General features: G+C 46.3%; 1 protein-coding gene and 1 long non-coding RNA gene across 2 annotated transcripts in view; both read right to left on the reverse strand.

Annotated features, from left to right (window-relative positions):
• LOC127599255 (uncharacterized) overlaps window positions 1–12,179 on the reverse strand; it is a 59,919-nt gene that overhangs the window by 14,344 nt on the left and 33,396 nt on the right. The gene's annotated exons all lie outside the window — the stretch shown is intronic.
• LOC127599028 (serine/threonine-protein phosphatase PP1-beta catalytic subunit) lies at window positions 440–10,152 on the reverse strand. The gene is made up of 8 exons (XM_052062666.1): window positions 9,862–10,152; window positions 3,354–3,485; window positions 3,031–3,261; window positions 2,864–2,968; window positions 2,677–2,748; window positions 1,060–1,211; window positions 848–982; window positions 440–766 (listed from the first exon to the last, which is right to left on the reverse strand). Exons 1-8 carry the CDS (start codon window positions 9,911–9,913, stop codon window positions 662–664), a joined length of 984 nt encoding a protein of 327 aa, XP_051918626.1. The 5' UTR covers window positions 9,914–10,152; the 3' UTR covers window positions 440–661.

Genomic DNA, 12,179 nt, shown 5'->3' on the forward strand with positions numbered 1-12,179 from the left:
GGAAATTCTGGATGTTTTAATTTGAGTCAAGTTATACGCTAACAGAAATATTTGATTGGATGAGATTCCTTTGTACAATATTTAGTTAAAAATATTCCACCTATGTCTGTGGAATTGCGGGATTACATTTCCTGGTAAACCTACTGACAAAACAGCAATACAATCTCATACTTTTTCCATCTTTATTACTGTAGTACCAAGGAAAGAATGTGAAATGCGTGTGCTGTTCGGACCCCCACCGGTAGATGGCGGCAGCAAATTTCTTGCTGTTGACAATGCCACATGGCGGCGCTAATGCACCATTAAGTCCCACAAAAGAACAGGAAAATATACTGCAGTGGTCCTCAACCTGGGTTCGATCGAAGCCTAGCGGTTTTGAATCGATACAATACAAGTGTGTGTGTCTAGATAACAAAAAAACACAATAATGACCCCACAGTTGGTGTATTTTGTCACATTTTTTTAATATTTGAATGTTACATAGATGGGAGAGGGCAACGTTGGGGTAGACGAAGGGCAGTTCAGTGGGAGATAAAGAAAACCCGGCCGGGTTGTGTCTTTTGTTTTGTTTTTGTTGTTTTAAACAGTTGGTGGATCTGTGTGCCTCGAGATGTCGACGCCAAACGACGCTGACGCTCGTTTTCTCTTCTTCGGTCCTCCTTCATCGCTTCTTGGGAGGTTGCGCTGTGCGGGGAGGAGTGACGGGCCGGCCCGAGTTCATGCCTCCGTACTGGTACTTGGCTTTCTTCTCGGAGGGTTTCAGGATCTAAAGAACACAGCGCAGTTTTAAATACACGATGTTTGCGTACTGCGTGCGACTTTCCATCTGCAGTTCCTGAGCGGGCACCTGGAAGGAGCACATGAGGGTCTCGTCAACGCTCATCATGCCGCCGGCGTTGTCGAACTCGCCGCAGTAGTTGGGAGCCGAGAAGAGCGTCACCAGCTGCCTCTTGGCGAAAAACTCGTAACCGTCTTCCACCACCTGGGGGCGCCGCGTGGTCAGTAAATATCCCACGCGTTCGAGTTCACGTATCTATCGCATCGCGTCGGGCTTCGAACCTGGTGGGCTCGGCAAATTAGGTCCAGGTCGTGCCGGTTGAGGAACTTGCTGACCACGTCGGCTCCGAACGTGAAGGAGACGCCGCGGTCGTTCTCGCCCCAGCCCTGCACATCCTTGTCTGGATCCGACCACAAGAGGTCGCACAATAGGCCTGGAGGACGGTACCGGACAGCTTTGAGTTGCTGCTGTGTGCGCGCGTGTGGCGACGTGCACGCCGTGCACCGCTCCGCAGACCATAAAAGAGGATGTGGGTCAAAAAAAAAAAAAAAGAAGCGGCGGCGAGCACCTCTGACTCCCTTAAAAGGAGAAGAGGCCGCTTTTTATGACAACAAACATGCAGTATTACTCCGACCAAAACTTTTAATAACACAAGACTAATATGTCCGCTTCACTTTCAATTAAGATGAAATTGTGTCGGGAAAAAAACACACACAAACAAAACAAAGCTACGTGGTGTTGTTGTTTTCTAAGACCTTGAAACAGTAGATGGCGCTATGGCAATAACCAGCAGAGGGTGTCAAGAGCTCAACGGACCACCGAAGAAGTGAACGCAAACAGTAAGAACACGTCGGACATTTAAAATGGACAGACGTCATTTCGTTTACTTAACTTTTCGACCTTTTGAAGTCAGTAGTTTTACTCCTCACCTGTGGTGCTCATATCCAATAATCGTAAGTAGTTAATGTGTTGACAGTCATGCTGGAAGAATTGTTCTTGGGGTCAACATATTTGAAAGGGATGTTGTTAAAGGAGGTCTATTCGTTACTGAAAGTTATTACATGATGTAAGTGCCGTTACTCAACTTATGTTGATCACGTTTTATTTATAGAATATAAATACATCATAGATTTGTTTTATTTATCTTGAATAGAGAGAACAGTTTTCTACATTAATTTGGTTTTTACTGGGATGATCAAACTCTTTGAAAAGTATCACTTTTACAGCTAAACAGACAGATTTTTTTGTTCTCTTGCAGACACAGTTATCATCCATTGGGAAAATGAGTGTTTATGACTCACTGTTCCAAAATTTCCAAACAAATTTCAAGAGCTAATTTTTTTTGCTAGGCGGTTTTTTTTGAAGGGGGTTTTGCTTCAGCTAGCATCAGAAGTGCTACCCTAAAATAATTCATTCATTCATCTTCCGGGCCGCTTGATCCTCACTAGGGTCGGGGGGGGGGGGGGGGTGCTGGAGCCTAACCCAGCTGTCTTCAGGCAGTAGGCGGGGCACACCCTGAATCGGTTGCCAGCCAATCGCAGCGCACACAGAGACAAACAACCATTCGCATTCACACTCACACCTAGGGACAATTTAGAGTGTTCAATCAGCCTGCCACGCACGTTTTTGGAATGTGGGAGGAAACCGGAGCACCCGGAGAAAACCCACGCAGGCCCGGGAGAACATGCAAACTCCACACAGGGAGGCCGGAGCTGGAATCGAACCCGGTACCTCTGCACTGTGAAGCCGACGTGCTAACCACTGGACTACCGGGCCGCCCTACCCTAAAATCAATTCATGTAATATTAACATTTGTGCAATTGCAACTCGTATTCAAATGTCTTTAAATTGGACTTGTGTAGCAGCCTGCAAACTTTTTAAAGTGTGTGTCCACCAACCTGTGTCTGGCACGTCTGTGGGTCTCATGATGCGTCTGATCTGCTCCATTGATTGCAGGTCAGGCGACAGACCTGCGTGTGGTACAGTATCACAACAACATGAGCGGCTTCATCCAACGCTCCTTGTCCAGAACGCACCCCCCCCCCCACCACCGTCTTCCCCACGTCCTTTGCCTGGCATACGTACCTCCATGGCAGCAGAAGATCTTCTCGTCCACAATGGCGGCAATGGGCAGGCAGTTGAAGCAGTCTGTGAAAGTCTTCCACAGCTTGATATTGAACCGCCGCTTGCCTGGTGGACAATTAGTGGGGTAAGTGACAACGCGGTACATCGGCCGAAGCGCGCGTGCTCACATTCGTCGTAGAAGCCGTAGATGCGGTTGATGGAGGCGCACTCGTGGTTCCCCCGCAGAAGGAAAAAGTTCTCTGGGTACTTGATCTTGTAGGCCAGTAGCAGGCAGATGGTCTCCAAGGACTGCTTCCCCCTGTCCACGTAGTCACCCAGGAACAGGTAGTTGGCCTCTGGGGGGAAGCCACCGTACTCGAAGAGCCTGAGCAGGTCTGTGTACTGCCCGTGGATGTCACCTGCGTGCGGGGAACGGACGGCGCGCCGATTGGTTAAGAACAGGCAGGGTGGGGGAGGGGGGGGGCGTGTCGACAGAAGGCCCAGGGCTCACCACAGATTTTGAGGGGTGCCTCCAGCTCCAGCAGGATGGGCTGACTGAGGAAGATCTCCCGGGACTTGATGCAGAGGCCGCGCACCTCGGCCTCCGTCATCTGGACGATCTTTCCCGGGCGACATCCTCGCACTGGGGGGGGGACGTGAGAGCAAAGTGTCAATGGCACGCTGACTCCCCTCCATAAATCCTGAACACGTTCGCTTTTCTTTTTGCATCATCTGCTGCTTTTCAAAATGCTATGGAACACGTGGACCCGGGCGTTCACTCTTAAAAACAGTTGGGTCCAAAGTAACTCGTGAGTGTTTATTCATAAAAAAAAAACCCACACTCCCATAAAAATCGCGGCAAATGAATAACCAACAAATCCCCCAAAAATGTTGGTCGTGTGAACATTATATAGATAGAGAGGCAGCGTGGACGGTGTGGATGTAATTTTTTTTGTTGCTATATCTGCCCTGCGACTGACTGGCAACCAGTTCAGGGTGTCATCTGCCTTCCTTCCAAAGTCAGCTGGAATAGGCTCCAGCAACTTGCCGCGACACTGTTCAGGATAATGTTGAAGATCGATGGATGGATATCTATCCACACACACACACACAACCATTTGGGTAAAAAAAAAAAAATAAACCAAGTTGGGTGGGAAAAGTGTCCTAACTCAACATTTTTGGTTTATTCGTTTAACCCTCCCAAAAATTGGGTCAAAATGAATTACAGTTTGGTTTCGGTTTTTGAACAGCCTTCTGGAACGGATTATGGTCAAAAACCCAGGTATGACTGGACCAGTTTAAAGAGGTCAAAAGTAACCCGAATTGGGTTAAAACGAGACCAACACCCCAAAATTGTGTTTTATTCATTTGACCCAACTTTTGGCGATAAAACATACACCCCAAACATTTGGTTCTGTCCCTTGTTCACCCAATTTAGGCTATTTCTAACAAAACTTTTTTTTTTCGAGTGTTGTGGCTTATTCATTTGACGCAACTCAAAAAGTTAGGCCCTTTTGAACAACCTTTTTGGGGCTTTCATCGCCTCAAGCCACGTGTATGCGCATGCAAAATTAGTCAGCGAAAGAGATGCGTGTGTGAAAGAGAAAGCCCGGGTGTGTATGTGTGAAAGGCAGACTGGAAGGCTTGTGTGTGTGTGTGTTTTGGAAAGACTTGAGGTGTGTGCGTGTGAAAGAGAGTTGAGAGAAAAGCGAAGGTGTGTCAGGAGCGTGACCTCACGGCCCTCCCTCGCTCTGTTATGCAATGGCGTGCTCGCAGACCGGGCAGCCGGATCAACTGACAAGTCAGGACTGATATAGCACAAACACACACAGGAATCCCCTTTCAGGCGCAGGGGTACACACAAACATACACACACACACACACACACTTTTTTTTTTTTTTTTTTAGCTCTTTCACACACAGTGACCTTGACTTTGGGACGTTCCATTGTGAGCTTGTGCTGGGGGGGTGTTTCCCAGCAGCCGTTGTGACGGTACCAAAAAAAAAAAGTGGACGTCTCATCATACCCCCTCCTCCCCCCCGACACGAAGCACAGCACATCTCATCACCATGGCAACCCGGCAAGAGCAATTCCCAGCGTTGCAAGGTGTCGGCCAACGAAGCTGCGGTTGCTGATTTGCAAACCGAGCGCCTGCGGCAAAGAGGCACACCTGCACCGTCAGCTTTATACACGAATCACACGGCCTCACACAAACCTTTCGGTCAGTCCTCTATTAAGCGCCTTCAGCTGGTCCAGAATGCCGCTGCTCGCCTCTTGACTGGTACTCGTAAGAGGGAGCATATCACTCCCACTCTGGCATCCCTTCACTGGCTCCCCATTCATTTTATTTTCAAGATCCTCCTCTTTGTTTTCAAATCTCTGAATAATCTCGCGCCACCTTACCTCTCTGAGCCCATCCGCCCCTACACACCTGCCCGGCGCCTACAAAACTCACTTGTATTTTTTGGCATTCGACTCAGCATGACTTAGATTTGTTCTTAGTTTTACTGTTTGGTGCTTTCTACCGCCTTTATTACCGATTTGTCTTACTGTTTATTGAGCATGTTAAATTGCTCCATCTTGACTTGACTTGACCTTTCCTCAAGCTTGTTTTCGGTTCGGAATCACTTTCTTACAGTTGATGGATGAGATCCCCATCCATCATTTTCACACCTGTTACCTAAAATGAGCTCGTTTCTCAATGCCCTACCGCGTTTTTCTCTGACATTAGTCTAATCGGTGACTTAGTCAAAACAAAAACAAAATCATTTCCTGGATACACTACTAAATTAACTGTGACGGTGTGAGTGTGTTGATGGTATTTGTGAGCGTGAAGGAATGTGCGTGCGTGAACCAGCGCAAACGACTCGTAAAGCCCCATTTACGAGGGCGAACCTTTTTGGTCATACTGTTACTTTCCTTTTTTTTTTCTTCTTTTTTTACTCCCATGTATTTCACTGCGGGGGAGAGGTCATGAGTTCACATTTGGTTTTCTCCTGCTTGACTGGCCACAGAGGCCAACCATTTTTTTCCACTCATTTCGGAGCAGCGGCAGCAGTGTTGGTCTGAAGAGCGAGCCAGGCCATATATGGGCGTCGCTGTACGGCAGTTTTTGAGGAAGTCGGCTGTCGGGACAAAGAGGGAGCGCTGCGAGGCTCCTCTCCTCTCTCGGTTGATGGAATGAGAGCTCGACGAGCTGGCAAAAGGGAGCCGCGCGAGTCCACTGGAAGCGACGCATGCGGCGCCGCGTTAGCCGAGCCAAGTGTGTTTCCTGTCCGATGCTTTCCAAATGTATTATGTAGTCGGCGTCCGCGGCGCTGCCATTTGGACCTGCACTATACTGCATGCTGAGTGTTTTTTCGCAGCATATACAATCCATAACCGTCAGCACTCGTTGGGTAGCCGGGAATAAATAGATAAAACTTTTTGTCCGCCTCCTGCACGTCTTCAACACATTTCCTCAAATTAGATGCTGTTTATTTGTCTCACTATTTTACTAAATGACCGTGTTCGAGCCCCGCAGCGTTCAGCTAAGCAACATCATTTGGCCTCATGAAAGTCACCTAGCTTAATGCTAGCGTAGATTGGAAAACACATTGGCACGCTATTGGAAAGTAGCACAGGTGTTACTGTAATTACATAGAAACTTTGGTACTCAGGAAATGATGACAATCAACAAATTAAGTTTATTATCTCATACAATCTTACGCCAATGGAGGTTAGTTGAGGACCTTATCCCGCCTCTTCTTGTGTGCTGAAGTACACTGCATCTCTTTTTATTTTTTTAAGTTCCTCCCCACTGGCAAGTATTTAAAATGTTTGAGCTAACATGAAAGTCTTAAGCGCGAGTCCAGTTTAAGAATATGTTCCATGCGCAAAGACAAGTCTAAACACAGTCGTCTGATTAATATTGCGTTTGTGGAATGTGAATTAAGTGGAAAACTCCACCTGCTTGTATCAACCTCAAAAGGCGGCCATTTTGGCAACTTGCTGTCGGCTGAAAATGACATCACCGAGCCTCAGGGCTCAGCTTGCTAATGTCACATGACCAAATTCATTAAACAGGTGAACTGTGATTGTCGTCACCTCTGCCTTTCGGCACGTCATCTTCAGTCGACGGCAGGTGAGGCAGTACAAGACAAAATGGCCGCCCTCTGAGACGGACTAAAACAGGTAAATATTTCTGCTTATTAAATGAACTTCCACAAACTCAACATTAATAACAGTAGTATGTTTAGACTAGTGGGATCACGTAGGATATCGTGTGGAGAACATTTTTGACTTGACTTTCTCTGAAATGTTTGTAATATGAATGTTCAGATGTAAGGAAGCGCCTGTATAGTGTGGAAACCCTTAAAAAAACACACGCATATACATACGATTAAACAGCCAGTGAGAAATGTTTACGGCACTTGTGAAAGACCTCTAATGGGGGGGAAAAAAGTTTTCTGATTCTGAAAGACCTCTGAAAGGTGGAAGAAGGACTCAAAAGTAACTAGGAGGGAGAAAATGCGACACCGAGTCTGCACAGGCCGTTTTGTTCTGCCATTGACATTTCCAGAAGAATGAGCATCTTTGTGAGCCCAACGAAACTGAGACAACGCGGAGTGCCATCTGGAAAGAGCGGGTCCGGGTCCTGGCCCGAGCCCTCCTTTGCCAGTGACTGTGCCAGGGAGCAAACGCTCCTCGGCGCACAGGCTCCACCGTTGTTTCCACAACAGCGCGCCGTGCCGGCAATGCAAAGTACGCAAGCTCTAAAATGTCATCATAAAGAGTCTCTCGGTGTAAACTGGCGTTGTAAATGACCGCGGTTGCTCCCAGACATTCGGATTTGTGCACAGGCGGACAGGCGGCCACTTTTGGCTTCCTGTCCGTATTGCCCCTCGTTACCGCTTGGTTTATTTATTAAGATCACGGACAGCTGTGTGCGCTGACATTTAATAAGACAGCTTTGCGGCTGCGTTGTACCCATGCGACCGTCGCCATTGAAACAAAACACCAAAATGTATTTTGGGTCAGTTGACGGCGAAGGGATGTAACCGTTGTCCGACACCTAACTTGCGGTTGATTTTTATATGACAATTTTCATTTTATTTATTTATTTTGTTTTGTTAGCATATACTAGTGGAGAGTGAACTCCCGCAAGGTAGCGGTTTGGTTGCCTCTTGATGACAAGACATTGTGTTGAAGCCCTGTCTCCTTATCTTAAGTCAACAGTCTCAAACTTGGGCCTTAAACTGGACAGTGATTTCAAACTCGATCGGCAAATTGGTGCCGTTGTTAAATCCAGCTTCTTTCACCTTAGACAGCTAGCCAAAATAAAACCTCTCCTCTCACATGAACACTTTGAGACAGTAATTCATGCCTTTGTCACATCCCGGCTCGATTACTGCAATGCCCTTTACTTTGGAGTCAGCCAGTCCTCCATTAAGCGCCTTCAGCTGGTCCAGAATGCCGCTGCTCGCTTCTTGACTGGTACTCGTAAGAGGGAGCACATAACTCCTACTCTGGCATGGAAGTGAGTTGAGGAGCTTCATGTAGGGTTAAGTCTTCGGTAGAGGTAGTTTTACAGAGTCTAGCACCAAATTGAACAGTCACTGAGAAGCACTCAACACACAAACGGTCAGCTGCGATCCTGAGCCAAGAAAAGCCAATGCTACACTTTGAATGGCTGACACCCAAGTCACTCAGGCCAGGCCCCGCCTTTCAAGGCCACACCCAATCAAAGTCACAGACAGTAGTGTAGACTGCGAGGATCAAAATAACATGCATATTTTGGCTATGTCAGATTTTCACTTCATGTGGGTGGGTCTGAAAACAGGTCACGCAAAATAGGGATTCACTCACTGTATTGTCAGCTTGTAACACAGCGAGAATCAAGTCAATATTGTAATCAATTTTGTAACACGCCCAACCAATCTGGATGATGATTAGGCTGCGCTGAAGTCTTGCACGTGTGCAAACTGTTCAGTATTTGTTCAGCGACTCAGGCCTCCGCGTGTTTACAAATGACACCAAGTGACTGTGTCTCAGCGTTCTGCCTTGAGATAAACAAACCACAGCCGGCCAACATTCTGGGTTGCAGAACCATCCACAATAAAAATCCATACTAGAGACCATCCAAAACAAAAATACATGTGCCAGTGGTGATCATGCCCTGAGTGTTGCCAGCAGCCCTTTGCGTGATTTGAGTGCATTCATTGCGTCAATTCGACTGTGGCTCTCCTTTCCCACATTTGGGCATTACAATGTGTGTGCTGTATAATGGGAATTTAGAGGTGGAAAACTGCACACAGACAAATTCAATTAATCCCATGTTTTCTTGTGTAAATATTCGCACGTAAACACAACATGCGCAAGTCGTGCCTTCTCTCTTCTGTGCGCCACATCCCCTTGAAAAAATATTTGCTGCTTCTTAAGACTGCTAGAAAATTCAACAGGCGCACATCGGGCCTCAAGTGTGTCCTTCGACCAGAACCAAACAACGGCGCTGACGTTTTCGCCGTACGTTAATAATGACCAAGTCACTTTAGCAAGTGGGGTGAACATGAAGCTACCGCCCACCATCGTGCTGCGTTCAAGAAACACGATCAACTTATTTAAAAATAGGACACCAACTTGGCTGGTTTGATTTCGGCACGCTCCAGTGATGACATGACGTGCGATACACTTGTAATGACACATTGTCAGGGGGTGAATAAACGACATTTACCCCACCAAGCGCCGACGGCCGCGAAACGACAACTTTTCGTTGTCACGTAAACGCCGCGCATCGGCGGCGAATATTTGAGAGCCCGTTTAACAACGTGTGGACAAACAAATGCGGGATAAAGAGGGGAAAGGGGGCGAAGTAAGCTTCAAGGTGCGGCTGTGATTTCACCAGCAAGACATTTCTCTTCCCCACCAGTCCCTATTAGCGAGTCGAGCAACGCTTTCAGCTTTTGGCCCATTGGGCCAAAACAGAGGGACGCAATGTCCACGAATCGCACACAATCCGCGGTGAAAGAGACGCTCTTACCCTCTAAAAGCCTGGAAATCAACGAATCCACGTCCAACTCCCCCTCCGCCATTTCTGTTCCGAAGAGCTCGCTTGCGCCGCAGAGTGAAGGAGGCTCGGAAGGTACCGCCTCACTGGCCTCAAACGCACCACCAAGCTTCCCGGCCCAGCCGTTTATGACATGCCTCGCGCTGCCTTTAAAGTCCCTTGCATACGTAAACGCACTCGGGCGACGAGGGGGTCGATTCAATCGGCCACAAGTTGATCGAGAGTGATCCAAAGCGACTAGTTTGGATATGACGTATATATTACATGTGTACGTGATAATTGAAAGGAAAAACTCGTTATGTCCTACGATTGAAGTGAGCCGATGAAGGCACCATTCTGGTTTCTGTCTTGGCAACCATAGACTTCAAAATATACATAGGGCGTGCTTTGATATCAGTTGCGTCAGAGCGTCCGCCATATTGGATGTGTCTATGGCGCCCCTTGTCTCACTCGTGGCATTTTTACTGTGACATTATTATGCACTCGTAGAACGCTACATGTTTGCAGTGAGACACAACTGTTCATTGGTGGACAATTGTGTGGTACCAGTACCGTGGTCGAGTCGAAAAAAAAAACTCGACCACGGTTCATTGTACAGTTTGTTCTGTGGAAATGCCGTTATTTCCTTCCAGCCAAGCAAAAAAAAAAACAATTAAAAAATCTGAACCTTTTTAATAAGCAACCTAGCACTTTATAAAAACATCCAGTAACTTGCCATATCATTGAATGTCAACAATTAAACAGTTTGCCCAAGTGCCTAGTTCAAGACATTTGCGTTTCACCTGTAAAACTTGTAACATTTGATAAAATTATGTAACTTTTATGTGCATGCTCATGATTAAAAGAATCATTTAAGTATAGTTTTGGTTCGTGTATTTCAGCAATGTTCGTGTTCAAACTGTGCATATTGTCTTGTTTCATTGGTCTTAGTGGTTTATATTCACGTATGTCAATGTTTTGGTTGGTGAAAAGGTTAGACGATAATTACCTATTGCGCTCTTCAGATGACGTTAGATTTACTCGCCTACATCGCCATCTCGTGGGCAAAACGTGGAGGCGTTGTTTGCTCGCCCTTCCCTTTCCAGTAAACGCTTTCGTGAAATTGGATCGATACGGTTCACAATACATAGTCGATATTAAAGTAGTTACAAGAACGACAAGTGTGGGTGACAATAGTCCTCTCCACTATTTTGGTCCTCTGTGTTCAGCAACAAAGAATCAACAACGAAACTGTCCCCCAGACGATGACTGCATTCTAGTTGTGGTTTTCGTCTCTCCCACGCACCCGCGATCTTTTTCTAATCCTCAAAGTGCGTCATCTGGGTATTTCCGCGGCGTTTTGAGTGGTTGGTGACGAGCCATACAATTTAGGCATCAAGGTAGCCGACAATACAACCGGAACAAGAGAACGTGTTCCGATCAAATAAAAGCCTCGATTTCCTGGTGCTACAATGTTGGCTTCCTGCTCTAAAATTGGGATTGAATCACAGAATGTCTCAATAATCCGGATCCTACATTTCGGATCGAGTTTCAATGTTTTGACACTGGCTTCTCTTGAAAGAAAAGTAAGTTTATAAAGACATTTTACAAGAGAGCAACCAAAGTACAGGTGTGATAACTTAAACAGACGTCACCCCGGAAAGACGGCCACTTGAGAATATTCTCTAATATCAAAAACTCAGGGCCAAAATTCTTCAGCGACTCTTCGGCTGAGATTATTGGACCACAGGAGGCTCAACCACTCATTGAATACGAAGGTTCGGGTATCGAGCAGGACATCTTTAATCAACACCTCCAAACTCATTGATTGGCCTTTGGGTTGGCTAACTTCTTCCTCTTTCTCTCGATCGTACGTTTGCAATCGTTTGTCTTCTTTTTGGATAGTGTCACATGAAAGGGTTGCCTCCTCTGGGAAACGTTGAAAAGTTGGAGAGTAAAAAGTTTATGGAAGATCAAATTAAAATCACCTGCAAAGATAGCAGTTAAATTGTTTCTCCGGTATGAATTTAAGCAGACTGCGTGCTATTGTTGTGAGTTAGCTAAGGATCAGATCACGATTTGTGACCAGTTTATGTAGCACTCCTCCAAATTCTATATTTGTCAACAGTTGACTTACTTTTCTTGTAACCGTATATGCTAATTTATGTTGAAATTATATCCCATTTTACTCGTGCTCGAAATGGAACATTTGGTCAGTCACAATACTGCAATGCAAATAGTTCTTTCTTTCCCCCCACCCCCTTTTTTTTAGTTAAACAAAGTTGTTACTGGTGTAACCTGTTTTTTGACTA

This window comes from Hippocampus zosterae, chromosome 1, assembly GCF_025434085.1.
Source record: "Hippocampus zosterae strain Florida chromosome 1, ASM2543408v3, whole genome shotgun sequence".
NCBI classification, from domain to species: Eukaryota; Metazoa; Chordata; class Actinopteri; order Syngnathiformes; family Syngnathidae; genus Hippocampus; species Hippocampus zosterae.